The sequence below is a fragment of the Pleurodeles waltl genome, chromosome 2_2 (genome assembly GCF_031143425.1).
Source record: "Pleurodeles waltl isolate 20211129_DDA chromosome 2_2, aPleWal1.hap1.20221129, whole genome shotgun sequence".
NCBI classification, from domain to species: Eukaryota; Metazoa; Chordata; class Amphibia; order Caudata; family Salamandridae; genus Pleurodeles; species Pleurodeles waltl.
The window spans coordinates 1,098,322,406-1,098,339,689 of record NC_090439.1 but is presented as its reverse complement, the minus strand read 5'-3'; the positions used below and the strand labels follow the sequence as shown (position 1 = coordinate 1,098,339,689).

General features: G+C 41.8%; 1 protein-coding gene across 1 annotated transcript in view; it reads left to right on the top strand.

The window, feature by feature from the left end:
• LOC138282875 (ly6/PLAUR domain-containing protein 2-like) overlaps window positions 1–16,116 on the top strand; it is a 76,041-nt gene extending 59,925 nt beyond the window's left edge. Inside the window, exon 3 of the mRNA XM_069220867.1 lies at window positions 8,700–16,116. Within this exon, the coding sequence (XP_069076968.1) occupies window positions 8,700–8,929 (230 nt within the window). The 3' untranslated portion in view covers window positions 8,930–16,116. The remainder of the gene's footprint in view (window positions 1–8,699) is intronic.
• Window positions 16,117–17,284: the final 1,168 nt, after the last annotated feature.

Below are 17,284 nucleotides of genomic sequence, written 5' to 3'. Positions count from 1 at the left end.
AGACCTGCCACTGCAGTGTCTGTGTGTGTATTTTTACACTGTAAATTCGACTTGGGTGCAGTGTATGGATAAGGTAGGACATATAGTAATGTGGTTTATATGTCCTGACAGTGAAATACTGCCAATTTCGGTTTTCACTGTTGCAAGGCCTGTCTCTCTCATACGATAATATGGGGGCTACCTTTAAATATGATTAAAGTGTAGATTCCCCTAGAGAGTAGATGGACATGTGGAGTTTGGGGTCCCTGAACTCACAATTTAAAAATACATCTTTTAGTAAAGTTGGTTTGGAGATTGTGTGTTTGAAAATGACACTTTTAGAAAGTGAGCATTTTCTTACTTAAACCATTCTGTGACTCTGCCTTGTTTGTGGATTCCCTGTCTGGGTCAGTTTGACGGTTGGGTTGTTTTTCACCTCACACTAGACAGTGACACAAAGGGGGCTGGGGTGTAGCCTGCATTTCCTAACTAGCCATCTCTGCTAGGAGGGAAGGGTGGAGTGGTCACTCTCATCTGAAAGTACTGTGCCTGCCTCTGACAATGCAGACTCCAACCCCCTGGTGTGTGTCTGAGGCCTTGCCTGGGCAAGGCGGGATTTCACAAGTAGGTGTGAGTCCCCTTTGAAGAAAGGTAACTTCAAAGACTAAAATGGGTATAAGAAGGGCACCCAAATCTACAAACTTTAGAAACACTTCTGGAACCAAGAGGAACCTCTGCCTGGAGAAGAGCTGAACAGCTGAGGAAGAAGGGCTGCCCTGCCTGTGACTGCTTTGTGGAGCTCTCCTGCAGTGCTGCTTCTGCCAGAGTAAGAGGGCAAAGACTGGACTTTGTGTGCCTTCCATCTTGTGAAGAAATCTCCAAGGGCTTGATCTAGAGCTTGCCTCCTGTTGTTTGAAGTCTCAGGTACAGCAAAGACTTCTCTCTGCCAGCACCTGGAGTCTCTGGAGAGACTCCTGCTCTGACAAGTGGTGCCCTATCCAGTCCTTGGGCCCTTGAAAGGAAAGCTGGTGGAAATCCAAGGAAATCGACTTCGGACGACTTCGGACCGATGCCACTGCTGAATCCGGTGACGCCACCTGCACCCGACGCCATGACCTTCGCTGGAACGCGACGCTCTTTGTAGGCCCGGGACCGCGGCAGCCCCGCTGAAGTCCGCGACTCCGTGGAAGTCGCCGCACCACGTCCTGACCGAAGCCGCTCAAAGTGCACAGATTCAACGTTTCGCACAGACGCCACGGTCCCCGACTGCGTGCATCGGCTTGTTTTCACTCTTCACCAAAGGTACTGGATTTGGGGGTCTACACGACTCCGTGTCCGGCGCCGCTGGTGTCGGCTTGTTGGGAATGACTCCGTCACGAAGCTGTGTTAACATCTCATCAAAACATTTTTGTTTCTAAACGCTTTTTCAGAGTTTAATCTTTAAAAATTCATAACTTGACTTGTGTATGTTGGATGTTTGTCGTTTTGGTCTTGTTTTGTTTAGATAAATATTTCCTATTATTCTAAACGGGTGTTGTGTCATTTTGTAGTGTTTTCATTAAGTTACTGTGTGTGTTGGTACAAATACTTTACACCTAGCACTCTGAAGTTAAGCCTACTGCTCTGCCGAACTACCAAGGGGCTAAGCAGGGGTTAGCTGAGGGTGATTCTCTTTTACCCTGACTAGAGTGAGGGTCCTTGCTTGAACAGGGGGTAACCTGACTGTCAACCAAAGACCCCATTTCTAACACTTGGTAAGTAGGATTGGGGGTGGGGGTTTACGGGGTGAGCTTCAGGTTTTCCAACAATCACGGTGGCATGTAATGTTAAAATGCATTATGTGACAAGCAGGTCGTACGCGAAGGGCTTGAGAGCAGTGAAAAGGTAGTGGAATGGAAATTGGCAGGGGTACTAAGTGAGAGAAGATACATTATTTTGTGAAATAACCAACATTTTTGTAGTCTTTCCCAACTGAGAGAGGGACAGTGTGTGAGCGTTTTTGTCTGTGTAAATGTTCCCGGTGAAATCCGACAGACACCTCAACCATATCTGACTGAAAGCACCTGTACGGAATTATTCATCACAAAAGACATTTATTAGCGGGGTGTAACACTCCTCCTGAAGCTACGCACTTGCTCGCCATGCATACCGCTCGATTAGCTGCTCTGCACCAATGCACACACCAAGGGCCAGCTTTAATGCTGGTGGTGTCCTGTGCGACAACCTTTTTCGATTGCACCTCCACCCTCATTTACTTACTCCTCGGATTCCTGCATTATCATCCTACAAAAGTGCTCCTCATCTCTCCTTAGCCTCTCTTTCACATACATTTCATTTGTTTTACAGTACTGGTAAATGTTAGCTTTACTAATCCACTCAGTTATCCACATAAAAAACAGATCTGTTCTTTGCAGCAGGCACATTAACCCTCTGCGCTACTTTATAGGAAGTCAAAACTGCCACGAGACAAAACTCCGATCATTCACTCTCTCTAGCAGGGACATTAATAACAAGACTTATCTTGACATTCCTATTGCTGCCTAACAATTGGACACACATAGAACTCTGCTTCAGGCCTATTAGTTTGTAAGTTATTGCTAAATACAGCCCCCTTTAGCGCTCAGTGCAGCCGCACGGGTCGCACCCTCTTAAGCCATCCCTGCACACACCCTTCCACTATAGTAACCATTTATTTTCCCAGAAGGTGAACTGTAAACTGTAAACTTTGCATTTGTATAGCACACTACTCACCCGTTAGGGTCTCATACATACCGCTGTGGAACCCCTCCTGGCTTTTCCCTGAGGGGCACCCACTCTTGGATAGCCCCAGGGTGAAGCCAAGCATCCAAGTGCTGTGAGGGCCGTTGTGGAGATTAAGCAAGCTATTGCCCAGTGTTACAGAGTGGGTCCCATTAATTAGATTGGGCACCGAGGCGAGAATTATCTGGTCTGAGGGAATTGAGCCCAAAACCCACCGAGGCGGAATTGAACCCCGGTCCCAGACCAGATTTCTGCATCAGGGTCTGCCGCTCTAAACATTGTGCCACACTTCTCCACTCCACTGAACCAGTGCTTAATTTGTAAATAAAGACCAAAGCTCTCCTCTTAAACATGCGGCTGCTGCAATTAATTGTGCGAGCAGGGAATACTGAGGCGGAGTAATCCTGAAGACATCTCGGGCCTCTTCAATCCATTAAAAGCCACTCCCTGCCCCTTCAGCTCACTCTAGCAGCTTTCTACTTTCTCCCTTTGTGACGCTTTTTCGTTTTTCCCTTCCTCCATCTTTCCCATACGTGTCTTTTGCTCTCAGCAAATGCTTGAGGCAGAAGAATAAGCCCCGGCCCTCGAAAATAAGTGCAGGTGCTGAGCACTGGAAACAACAAGCACAAATTAAGCACTGAAGTGAACAATACAAATGTAAGATTATGCCCCGTGTAATGCAGTAGTTCTAAATGAATAAATAAGCTATGACTTATGGACAGAAGTATTGTTTGAAATAAAGGGCTAGTCCTGATGTATAGTACATGTAAAGAACATTGACTCAAATCGAGTTAGAGCATTATTGAGTTTGTGTGATGTATCTCATGTCTCGCCAAGGCACATAGATTACACTAGTTAAGCCTGAATGTAATAGTTACTGGTCATTTACAATGGAATCATGCGGTACTCAGGCAGGTGAATATTTTGGAAAGAAAGAAAATAAAAGTTGCATTTGTTGCTTCCAAAACCTATAGGAAAGTATGATTCCATAAATGTTCACAACATTGGTATAGAAGATGTAGAGCAAAAGGAGTGTTATCTTCTTAAGTTTGTCACGGTCACTGAAAGGCAGTGAACAATGATAACACTTTATATTCCTCACTGTTTGTAAAGATGCTGTAAAATAGAGATTCACTGTTCTCCTACCTTTAAAGCGCACATGATTCATTAACACTGTAAAAAGTGCTTCATACCTGTGAAGTCATCAGGAAAAAAGTTATTTATGGTTAAAGATGCCCATTTTTTTAACGCTAATGTGGAGTTCGATGGCCAAAAATGCTACCAGATTTACAAAGTGGCGCAATGCATACATTGTGTCACCTTGTCACTCCTTGTACCACATTACGCCTGCACCAGGTATAATGTATGCAAGGTGGGACATTCCCCAGTTAGGGGGGGACGAAAAAATGGTGCAAAGAAATCTTCAAGATTTCTTTTCATCATTTTTTGGGGCATTTTTAACACCTGTACTGAGCAAGCGTTAAAAGGGGGCACACCATTGGTTACAACGGGCCCCTATGTACTGTCCAAGGCTAGCGGCAAAATTATGATGCTAACCCTGAACAGTACATCAATAGTGTCAGAAATTCTGACGCTATTGCCCCCTACCCTGCAACATGGTGTGGCTTATTTTAAATACGGCGCCCACATGGTAGCGGTAGTGGGGCCCTAAGAGGCGCAAGGAAAGTGGCGCTGCACTGGGGGAAGCACCACTTTTCTTAGATCTGCCCCTTACTGCTTTGGATCTGAACAATTTACTCACTGACAGGGAGCTACCTGAGAAGTTTGCATGGCACATTCTCACAGGCTGGACAATAAAAGTAATGTCAAAGGCAGTAAAGCATGACACATTGTAAATTTACATGCAGAAATGAACATATTTGGTATCTAGGTTTTTGACAAATGTTCATTATCTAAATAAAACACTTTTAGTCCTAAATGCTTGGAGTGAACAGTAATTTTCAAGCTGACTACATGTGCTTATATTGTTGACATCAAGGCCCTCATTATGACTTTGGCGGTCTTCCATGAAGGCCGCCAAAGCCGCAGGCGCCAGAAGACCGCCAGTGTTGGTGGTCTCCCCCCACCATATGACAGGTACTGCAGGAATTCTGCACTTTTGGCAAAAATCCGGCAGTAGTCGTGCTGGCGGGCAGAGGCACTCTGGCGGTTGCACCACCTGCCCTGCCCCGTCAGTTGGACACCACCCGCCATATTATGGGCCATAATATGGCCTGGCAGTGTCCTGCTGGCGGGGCACTGCTGGCAGTGGAAGCGCCCCTTCCTGTCCCTGCCGACGATCTTCTCCCTGGAACAGGTAAGGTGATTGTTCGACGGGGGAGGAGAGTGGAGAGTGTTGTGTGTGCATGTATGAGTGTTTGGCGTCTGCATGTGTGCATGAATGTGTATGCGTGGTTGTATGCGTGTCTGAATGTAAGTGTGTATGAGTGGGAGTATGCATGTATGTTTGCTGTTGTGAATGCGTGTATGGATGCTGTTGTGAATGCTTGTATGTACACTGTTGTGAATGCATGTAGGGATGCTGTTGTGAATGCGTGTATGGATGCATGTGAGTGGATGTGTGGATGTAAATGTAGGTGAGTGGGTGTATGCGTGTTGCGTGTCGGTGTCTGTGCGCATGTATGCAGGAAGGGGACTTGGGGGTGGAGGGAGGGGTGGACTGTGGTTGAAGGGGGTGTGGAATGGGGGGAGTGGGGTGTCTAGTGCTTGCTGGGGGGGGTGGGGAGCCATCTACTGGTGACAGGAAAGACATTCCCTGTCACCGGTAGCCTTTCCGCCATGTTTTTTGTGGCAGTGCTACCGCCACAGAAACCATGGTGGAAAGCCGTCTCCTAATACCGCCGGCGGTCTTCTTTGAACCGCTGGGTCAGAGATGATCATCTACGGCCCGGCAGTTCCGACCGGCATGGCAGTATGAGTGGAGATGTGGCGGGTTGGCATGAGCCAACCCGCCACACTCATAATCTTGCGGTCTGCACTGCCATTCTGTTGGTGGTGGGACCGCACATATACCCTGGCGGTCAAAAGACCGCCAGGGTCAAAATGACCACCTATATGTGCAATAATGGTCTATTTTTCTTTAACAGGAATGATCAAGTGAGAAAAGTTGCGGGATTTTTTTAATATATCAGGAGAGAGTAGAGGTGCGAACAAATGTATGTTTAATGTTGATTTCCCTAAAATATAGAGTGTTAATCATTGTATTAATGTGACACACTTCACACATAGTTTTTTTGATCTGTAATTTATACTGAAGAGTTCAGACCAGTTGAACCTTGTACCACACAAGAGAGTGAAAGCCATCTTCTGAATATTTCATAGGTTACAGTGAGATCACAGGAAGAAAGTGCTTTTAACCAGAGCTTTGGTAGACGAAGTGTGAGAGCTGCTACAGAGGCAAAAGAGCTCCATCATTCAATTTTCATTTAACAAACCAGTCTAATTTGGGCGTTGCCATATAGATTTGTAATAGAACAAAGAAAACTACAAACATTAGACGGGAAATGTTCATGAAAGGGCAGCACGTGTCAGATCTAGTTATGTGTTCAGTCAATGACTCCATATCACTAGGGTCACAAGATTATTGCCCTTGACATCCAATTACACATAACTGCATAATGGAACCTTTGTGCTATTAAAGGAAACCAACACTGCAAAGGTCACAGTAGCACCCCCACAATCACTTAAACATTGAATTAACCATCTACTATATGGTATCTAGATGTGTGAATTGATCTCACTCTCCGACAGATAACAGTAAAATATTCATGCTGGACAATATGACAATTAATATTGTGTGTTTCTCCACTTACAATGCCAAAAATGTGATCAATAAATTAAATGTCTTTGTAATCTCAAGCATTGGTCAAAAATGTGATGCAAAACCATGATTGCACCACTAACAGAACACTACACCGGCAAAACCTGTAATACTAACAACAGCAGACTTTCTCAGGCAAGAATCCCAAATAGATGAGGTATTTTATGAAAGAAGCTGAAATGAACCTAAGTTGGCCACAGTGAGGCAAGATGCAAATGAACGTTACCAAATACAAAACACCATATAAACATCAAAGTTTAGTACAACAATAAATGCAGATACATTTTTTAATGTACATACAGCCCTTTGTGGGGGTGATTGGAGTGGTGAGGATATAAAATGCATGGCTACCCCATAACTCCTCCCTCCCTGCACTGCTGATATAAATGGAGGAGGATTTGAGGAAGCCACTTGAAACATAAAAATATATGTAACTTTGATCAAAGGGATGTTGTTTCCACTCCAGGATTCTCAGTGACACTGTTGTTTATTGTATATCACTGAGGACCCAGTGGTGTGTATTTGAAGTTACAAATCTATAATTCTCCACATTACGATTCAAAAAGGTGCACCAGCTTTCCTAGCGGTAACGTGCCATCACTAAGGAATATACTAGTGTGATGACTCAATAAGTGAGGCTTCCTGTGTTCCTATAAAAACCGATCCTAGAAAATCTTACATGGAAACTTTCAACACAAATCAGTCAATCAAAATACGTAATTTAGAGAATGAGTTTTCACTTTTTAGCCTTTCATGGATTTCCATATCTTAAGCATTTCTTATTCCATTTGTTTTCTCCCTTCACTATATGACATCACCCTTTTTGGTAACTTTCATCTTGACTCCATCAAAACTACAAACCGTTAAGAAATGTAGCCAGAACATGCAACTTTATCCTCTCAATTCCCAACACTATTTTTGCACCCATTGTTTAAATGTAAAGTAACCTGAAACATGAACCAGAAAAGTGCCTATTGATGGATGTACTAGGCATTTGCACAAAAGCAGAGGTAATTTTGGGTATTTAATTTTTTTAAGTTGTATGCTTACCAAAATTGCACCATTGCTAAGTGTTTAAAGCTGAGGTGAAGCCATCACCTCTTTGAGCTGCAGTGGAGATAATTGATCACTGCTGCCCATGGTCACTCAGGTGGACCATTTGGCAGCCAGCACTCATCCCCTTATCTAATGTTTGAACCCCACAGGCAACATCTACATTCCCCATTTCCTGCTTCTCCCCTGTGTAATTTCATGTATCTGAAGTTCTGTTCCTACACCACTTTAACCCTCCCTGAGCTGAATTTTCTCTGCACTCCCATCGAAGCTTTTCCTCCATCCCCTGGGAACCTTTTAACTGATAACTGCAGGGATGTTTACGTGAGGATACCCTCACTTCTGATGGATTGAACATGTTCAACTTCACCTTGAGTGAGGTCATGAAACTTTGCAAAACAAAGTTGTCCACTTTCGGAGTCAAAGTATATAGCAATGCCCATGCCTTCTTAAGACCACGTTTTGGAAATCCTGAGGTAGTTTAGGTTTATGCCATGCATCAGTATCTTCTATACTGACAATTTCAAAAGTATGTGTACATTTGAATGTACTGCATTATTGCTCAAAATCGCCCCATTTCCCCATTTTCCATTGTCTAACAAAAAACAACTCATTTGGAAAATCAACCAAACAGATTTATTTGTAAGCAAACATAACTAGATATTTGCAGTTGAGAAAATTTGCAAATCCTAATTCTATAAATAAGGAATTTCATTTAATATCAATAAACGCAAATCCAATATATGGCACTTTAAAGTAACTCAGGTGTAAAAAAGGCTTTGTGAATGTGGCCCAAATTCTGTTTCCATAACAATTAGGGAGCACACAATACATTTGGTTTGCATTTATATTCAATCACGAATAACACCAGAATACTAATATAGTTGAAAGAAGTGTACATATTTTTTTAATTGCTCAGTGGACGATAATGAAACCTAAATAGCTGCTGCTCTTATGTAAATCTGGCAACTTGAGTTTTGTCATAATCAGATCAGTAAGGTGGGTGGATTGTTACCATATTTTGGGAATAAACTGGACCTTTAATGGTGTGAAATTTTTCTTCCAGTTTATCCCTATCCTGGATATGGGAATGTTGTCAAAGACTGTATTAACGACTGCAAACCATCCCAAGATAGCATTGAAGTAAAGAATCCCACTTTCTGCTGCAATTACGATCTTTGCAATCAAGCTGGTATCAATGGCACGAGGGATGACGCAAACAGCAAAGAAATCAGTTACGTTCTATTGACTGCATCTGCGGGATTGATCAGGTTGCTGCACCAGACAGGACTCTAGTCTCCGTGCACCTGCTGAGTGGACTTTACTACTGCAAGATGGTTGCTGCATGGAAGTAAAGGAGCAGAATGTGGAAGGCGTGTGTAAATAAGCAAGAAAAGAGCACAACTTTCCAACTGGCACTGACGCAAAACAACTTCACACGGCTGTGATGAAAGCAAGATTCTATCTTGTCAAGATGTCTCTTCAGATGCTTCTCAAATTGTACTTTTGATGTAAAACTGTGACAGTGTCCTCAATTCTTGTGCCTTCTGATGACGTACTATGCCTATTTTTAACTTGTATCTCATTTAAGCATGAAATCCAGTCAGTGTGTAGTGTAACAGTGAACAGTGTTTGCTATATGCTGTAAGAAAGAATAGGGAGCACATAGGTAATTACAAGTGTTTTATTTTCCCCATGGATTGTATCCTAAGTTGTACAAATGCACAGATCTGTGATAATATAAGTCTGGATAACATTCTGTAAATGTTCAACACAATAAATTAATAATCATGGGCACACAAAAACTAGTGTGCTGTGAATACCATGCCACTCTCCATTTTAATTAGAAAGTATGGACTTCCTAACAGCACGCGCAAAATGCTGAGTTCATCAGGGCTTCTCACTGTCTAAAATAAAATGTTTTGTCACTTTTGTCATCAACAACGTGGCACCTCACTTAAAGTTAAACATGTGGATAGATCAGCTGTACCTTCATGATGATGTAGTCTGGTTGGAGATGCAATGTCTCCGAGCTCGGTTTTATTTTGAAAACACGAGATGGAATCAGTGGGGAACCATACTTAACCCCAGGATGTAACCACTGATTAGGAGAAGTCCTAGCGCTAGAAGCATTGTCAGAGGTCACACCAGACTGCTGATCCTGCTGCTCGTGGTCCAAGAGCTGGTTTCTGATTCAGAGAGCCATGCTGTAGGTGTTCCTGAAGGAACGCACACATTCTAGCTCCCGTGGATGAGCTCTGATAAGGAACAGCTGAACTAGCTGTTTAAAGGTCTGATGTGCATCCCATCCTGAGAAACTCGAAAGCCAGACTATTTAATGCTGTAGCAACAATTTAGCATTGCGCTTAGAAATAGCATTAGGATGTGAGGTTGCTAGGAACAGCTCACCAGAAATGCTAGGAATGTTCTGCTTGTTTTTCCTGATTATATCATACATAACTGCTCTCATTTTTATATTTGTTCTGCATGATTGATTATGGGGCTGGTTGTAACCTGAAAACACTGCCTGTGGGTCTGTGTCAGAGCTGTGGTCCGACTAGTTTTTCTAATTCTGTGTTAGTGTATTGAACTAGGTCCTTGCATCAGAGGGTTAGAAAGCTGATGCCTGCAGGTCTGGGGAGGCAATCCCTGTATTCATATTATTTGGCACTCACCGTGGGACTTTGGAGTCTTCTGAAACTTTGAGTGGTTTTTGGTGAAATAGTAAAAAACAATTATTACAAATACACAGAGATGTTTTGTAATATTGGTTACCTCCTTTAGTTTAAATAGGAATCCCCTGTTTGCTGTAGGTTTGTCAAACTCCCCATCTGTGGTTTCTGCATGTTGAATGAATCTGTTCATTAAAAATGGTGGTCCCTATAGCGATTGGAGTAAATTACAGAGAGGAAGTACACAGCGTATCAAAGACAGAGCCATCCAGTGACATTAGTGGTTAACACATATGCTACATTCCCCTTTGAGATTTTTACCTCATGGGCCGAGTTTGATCCTATGTTGCTATAATAAGACATTTCCATACATAAACACCTGCTGTCGTACCTGCACACTATCAAGCATAACATGACCTGGAGGTTCCTTTTACCTACCAGAATATCAAAATTGGTTTGGTCGATGAGTACCAGACTGGGTCTTTTAAGTAATAAGGGGGTCACCTGGTCTACATTGGCCAGGTTTATATCATATCCAACTACTTTAGATCTACTTCTTGTTGGTGTAGTAGAAATATTGAATCATACAGTTTGATGATATAGGCAGCTCAGACAGCATGTACTACAAAATCTAACAGGCAGGCAGGTCTTGTAGGAGTGGCACCACAGGCACAGGTAGCCTCACAGGCAATCAATTCGCAGACTGTCAGTGCCATAATGGGCAAGGTGTCCATGAAAAGAGAAAAAATATTCTTTGGAATTGCTCATAAGACCAACTAGTTGGAAGTGGTCTAGCCTCACACAATACCGGGGAACAAGCACAGAATTCTGACAATGTGTCTTTCCCAGAGAATGGTGTCACCTGTAGAGGATTGTAGCACCTTTGGAAGTATCTTTGTGTGTATCAACAGTACTATTCATGGTACGCCCTCATAAGCGGTTCATCCAGATGTATTAGGAAACGTACAAATGAGCATAGTTCTGGATTTAGCGATTAGATTATTGGGCAATGTTGAAATAGTTTGCTCAATCATTCTGAGTCACAGCAGCTTTGGCCATATTCCAGACACTCGCAGCGGTTCACATTCAAGAGCTTGATCGGGAGTTACCAAAAATAGTTTCTTACACATATATCTTTTTGGCCCCTGACACCCTGGGATCATGAGACATAAAACTGCATCTCAAAATTAAAGTCAGATTGAAGGTTTCAATAAGAAAAAAAACAACACCTGAAACTCAAAATAAGCAGAGGGTGAAAAAGGAAAAGCAGACTGACTCTCCTTCAACTCAGAAATCCAGCAGGGGTGGTTACAATACGAGAAATGGTGATAAAATGTAAATAAATGTATAAGTATTCTGATAGCTGTTCTTATTGTTCTTTTCAGGACTCTGACAGTAAAAGGACAGAAAGAATTGGATTGACTGAGTACTGCAGAAAAGACGAGTATAGCAAGCAGAAGGAAGAATCAGGACATGAAGCAGAGGTTAAGGCAAAAAAAGAAGAGAAAGGTCCAAACTCCTAGAACATTTTAAAAAGAAGAAAGTAGCCAGACTAGCTAAAAACATGACGTGCAAACTGTAGATACATCTGAGTTATGGAACCTGGGAGACAGCATTCAACCCAAGACAGGGTTTATAATGTAGAAATACAGATTGAGGATGCGAAGTTCAGTGCAAAATTAAAGTCATATTTTGCCCACATTTATCTGAAACTCCCAACATTAACCTTGCAGAGGTCGACTGGCCTACAATTTTTATTAGGGCTGCACCTCAAGGTGAGGAGGTAATAAGAATTGTATTTTCCCCCTTAGTTCCCGAACATGTCAGGGAAATATATGCACTGGAGTGGACTTTGAACTAAGCTCCAGCCATACAGGTTCAATATCCTCTGAAGCCAGAAGCTAACCATAATATAAAAGCTACTTTAAATTAGTTAGGTATAGGTAAACAACAAATACCCTTCTTTTTCCAGTTTTAAAACGTGATGGTTCAAATCGAATAGTCTTAGGCAGTTCAAAATGCTTACAGCAGGTCTCATGAGAAGCCTGTAGTTGAAAAAATGTAAAAGAGCCCTGGACATTTCCAAAATGTTTTTCTACCAGAAAAATGAGAACCTAACTGCTTTCTCCTTTAATTGACTTCCATTTCCAATTAAACGCTCTATGGGCTACAAGTATAGTCCTGGTTTATTTGCATCACACATTACGGAGATCTTATAAACTGATTCCTAGTCTCTATTTTGCATTGGCAACATTTACATCAAGGATAATAACTTAAGAACACACCCAGATAACCAGATAATAACAATATTGAATTCACACATTACAAAATTAACTTTAACAACTTTAGAATCACTTACTTGAATGTGATTTTCCTCAGATATGAATTATCCAGCCAGGGCAAGGGTCTGGCACCAGACTTCCTGCAGAACTGTGCTACCTTGAAAACTCCAAATATGTTAAGAAATTTACAAGCCTTGATTGGATTTCTAACATTGGAAGGACTTACTTGCCACACTATGCTGAGTCAGTTAAGCCTTTGTATGCTTACATTTCTAATATGTTGTATGCAGAAAAAGGGACTGAAAAACACACACCTAACTCGCACGCACCACAATCAGACATACTATAGACAAATAGGCATAGCAAGATAAACATCGATATTAGAATTGTCCCCAGCACCTCAGGTTACATGTATGAAGCTTACAATGAAGGCCCAACAGTTCTTATTGTAGCATGCTTCACTCCCACAGAGAACATTTTTGCTGTGGTGCCAATGGTAATTTGAAAGAAAGCTCTTTTGTGAAGGGAAAATTAATTATTATAGTTTCTTTCATTCCGACACTAGATATGGTAACAGAAGATAGCATACCTAATGCTCATGCTCTACACCTGTCTTGGGAGCAGTAGGCCTCTTCTTTAGGTGTAGTTGATGTAAAATTTGAGTTTGAGCCAGTTTCTTGCCTGCAAGAATTCCTGCAGTATTCACAAAATATACCACAAATTCCTACCCTCTTACCTAGCAATATGCTTAGATTTTAGGAGATTGCATTGCACAAGTAACAGAAATTCATGCCTTGTTACTTGTTATGCAGAAGCTGATCCAGCAGTTTCAACACTAGTAGTGTTAGATTCATCCTTCCGTGTGCAAGGATACAATGTCAATCTAGCACAGCTGCTCCTCAACAGATGCAAAGATTCTAAATGAAAATGGACAGAGATCAAACAGCTCTGGGAAAAGGTGGCTGTCTTATAGGACCACTACAACGTTCTGTTAGTTCATGTGTAATACACCATGGCCCATGCAAGTGAAGGAATTTATGCTAAAGGGAACCGTGTGGCCAGTTTAGCAGCAAAGGTAGCAGTTCATAGTTTTAAAGTAGCAGTGGTAACCAGATCTCAAACTAAGATCGACAAAGATATTTTGGCAGTGATACAAGAAACAGGCAAGGGAAAAAAACCTTTGGATGGCTTTCTTTGTAAATACTCCTACACCCTTAGTTCAGATAGCACCCGAATGCTATCTTTACTTGGAGTGCGCAATTTAGCAATACCTAATGATAAGGTTAGATTAGATCTAATTTAGCAGTTCATGAAGGGGTAGCATTTGCTTGAGCTGGTATGACTACCACAGTAGACATGGTAAAGCAAAGATACTAGTTGGCGTACTTACCTGTGATAATGTAATATTTGCCAACAAATTAAACACTCCAATGTGAAAAGACCAGTGCAGACTCCCTTATCTGTAATCCCCATAATTTATGTAAACCATATTGGGCCAATCAAATCTATCACTCGATATAAGTATATATTGGTTGCAATTAATTCATGCTGTTGATTTCTTTGGGTTTCACCACAAAGTAATGCTGAAGTGCCAGCGGTCATTAAAAATTTGCATTGCTCAGTAGTCATGGGTGGTGTTCATTCCTTTCATTCAGACAATGGTCCTGCATTCACTGCAAAGACGTTCAGGAATGCTATGTCTCTCCTGGGAGTATGTTTGCAACACTCAGACTCATTTTGTGCCGGGAAAAGTGGGTTAATAGAGAGTGCCAACAGTACGACTAAAGATGACTTAACCGATAGGATGTTAATTTCAGGAGTGAGTTGGTACTATAATCTGTATTAATTGCAGACAGCATTGCATACTTTGCTAAGAGAAGTATTAGGTGGTTGCATTCTATATGAGATGCTCTTCAAAATGTATGTACCTGACTTGAATAAACCTGGAAAGGTGGTGTAAGAAAAATAATTCACATGGACCAACATTTGAATGCTCTACAGAGCATCCCATCTCTAACATCTGCAAAGAAAACATTTTAAAGACTTCTGACAGGTAGACTCTCAAAGTATCTGAAAAAAGAGTATCCCCGATAAGTATTTGGGCCATCTTGCAGATAGCCCGATCAACTGTAATCTTACTTCAATTGCCTGGATTTAAGATGAACAGAAATGTGTCCATCAATCACATTAAAAAAACATTATGTGGCTGATTCTGACAGTAGACCACCTCAAACACAAAGGAGCCTTCAAAGTAGAGCCTCGGAACCTCTCCACACTCTGAAAGAGTTACCCCAAGAAGAGTACAGAAACAATGACAGCTTGAGTCCTAATCCAGAGACTACCGAGCTTGCTGTGTCTCCAGCTTTACATCAAGTGTCAGACTCCCTGGAAGAACCTCATGCTTCCATTTCTACAATTTTAACAGTCAAAGTTAATGCTGTGGTTTACTATGAAGCCAGACTGTGACGACCTTGGTTAAAATTATGCCTTGGCAAGAAATAGCACTTTATAAAAATGACTCTAACTTTGACACTGAGGAGTGCTGCAATAACTTAACGTCACAGATAGCTCCTTGCTGTTTTCGTGATAGGTATCTAATAATTCTGGACTGCTTCATGACTGTTCTTTCTTCTAATGGGGATCATCATGGTAATTGTTGTTTTGCTATTACCATCACACATGCTCTGGTCACAAGGCAGCTGGACTGTGGGAACACCCTCTATGCCAGGATCAACAAAAAACTCACCGCAGGTCACAGACTATTCAGAACTTGGCAGCTAGAATCTTTCTTAACCTCGCATTGCGCACTCACATCCCACCACACCTGAAAAAGCATAACATGCTCCCCATTCACAAATCAGCACAATTCAAACTAAGCACGCACACTTTCAAGGCACTACATAACTCTGGGCCAGCGTACCTCAACAATTCATCTGCTATCACAAACCTTTCAGACACCTCCACTAATCCTGACTCCTACATGCACAAATCTCACACATATGGCTGGTGATGCCTTCTCCTTTATCGCTCCTAAAGCATGGAACCACCTGCCTTAAGAGCCTCCTCCTCACTTCTTGAATTCCTCAAGAATGTGAAAATTGTTTTTTTGAGTAGTCCCACTAGGCACAGATGTACCTAGACTCACACCTTCTCAGCACCAGGATACCTTCATGTATGATAGTGCACTATCCAAATGTGCATAACATAACATTACTGAATGGGCATAACATTATCGCTAAATCGGTACCCTTACCTGTGGTTTATGAACTACAACCACATTCTTCTTCTTTTCACGGAGCACAATGTGACATTCATGCTGTGAACATAGCTGTATAGCCTGTACTGGATAGCATGGTTTGGGAAAGGGATTCTTGTCAAGTCATGGGATCCACATCAACTTTGTTAATTGCCTATGTTTGGAGCATTGAATTAAATGATGTAATAATTCCTGTTTATTTTTCGATGAATGGGGCATAACAATTGTTAAATGTATTATATTGGAATAATAATCATATGAAACCCTTGACAATGAGGATCCTTATTTAAACACTAATAAATATAAAGAATCATTTGGCTGCCATCATTTTGGACATCACTACAGATACAGAACTAGTTATCCCTGAGAGATGTACAATTACACACATTGGGCACACTGCCAGAAACTGCCATTAAGTAGCCATCTGAATTTCTCAAACAAATGTCCTTACTTGAATAGTGAGAGGTCAGACCCTTCGGCTTTTTATTATTCACAGAAACCAGAACAGTTCGTGAAGAATCTCATTACTAATTGAAAGATAATTTATTTCTGCGAATTTATGAAAAATCTTGCTAGACAAGGCTTTGAGTATTGGAAAGAAAATATTGATGAGAAAAGTAATTTGGGAACCTAATTTTGGCAGAGTCAAGGTAAAGAAGCCCTATTTAGAGCATGTACCTGACCCAGATAAATAATCCTTCTCAAGAAAACAATTCAACAGACCACTTGGCTGGGATTTGGGTCCATGAAGGACTTAAAACCGCCCCTATTCCAAAAGTAAATTTGACACATTTTTCACATTGGGAAGTGAAATATAAAATTACCAAAAATGAAATAAATTATATGATTCAAAGTGGAACTTACAATTTGACAATAACAAACACCGAAGGTATGGCTGTATAGCCCATTGATACTGACCAGACCCCAGGTATAACAGGTATACACCTATGACTGTCACCAAATACAGTGTAGATAAGCTGTCCCAGAGATGGCTAGCACATTTCTGCACAAAAATATGGACTTCTCTGATTTCCTTAGGGGGTCCACACACTGCTAAAATGAAATGCCTGATGGATATGTATTATAAGGAGATGCAAAAATACTCAGCTATAGAAGCTATTGAGAGAATCAGCCAAGCTGGCAGAGAACTTTTACAGATAATGCTAAAGGTTATAAATAATAGTATGCAGACACTCACTAAAAGAGTGTTTTCTCTAAAAATCATAGGCCCTCATTTCAACCTCGGTGGTCTTTTTTGAAGACCGCCGAGGTCCTGCCGTGCTGAAGACCGCCAGTGCAGGCGGTTTTCCGCATAGCGTATTATGACTGCTGGCAGCCCTCCGTCCTTTTTCGGACAGAGAGCCGCCAGCAGCCATACTGGCGGTCGGCGGGGAAGTGGAGGCTGCTCCACCTCCACCGCCACGTCATCAGAACACCGCCC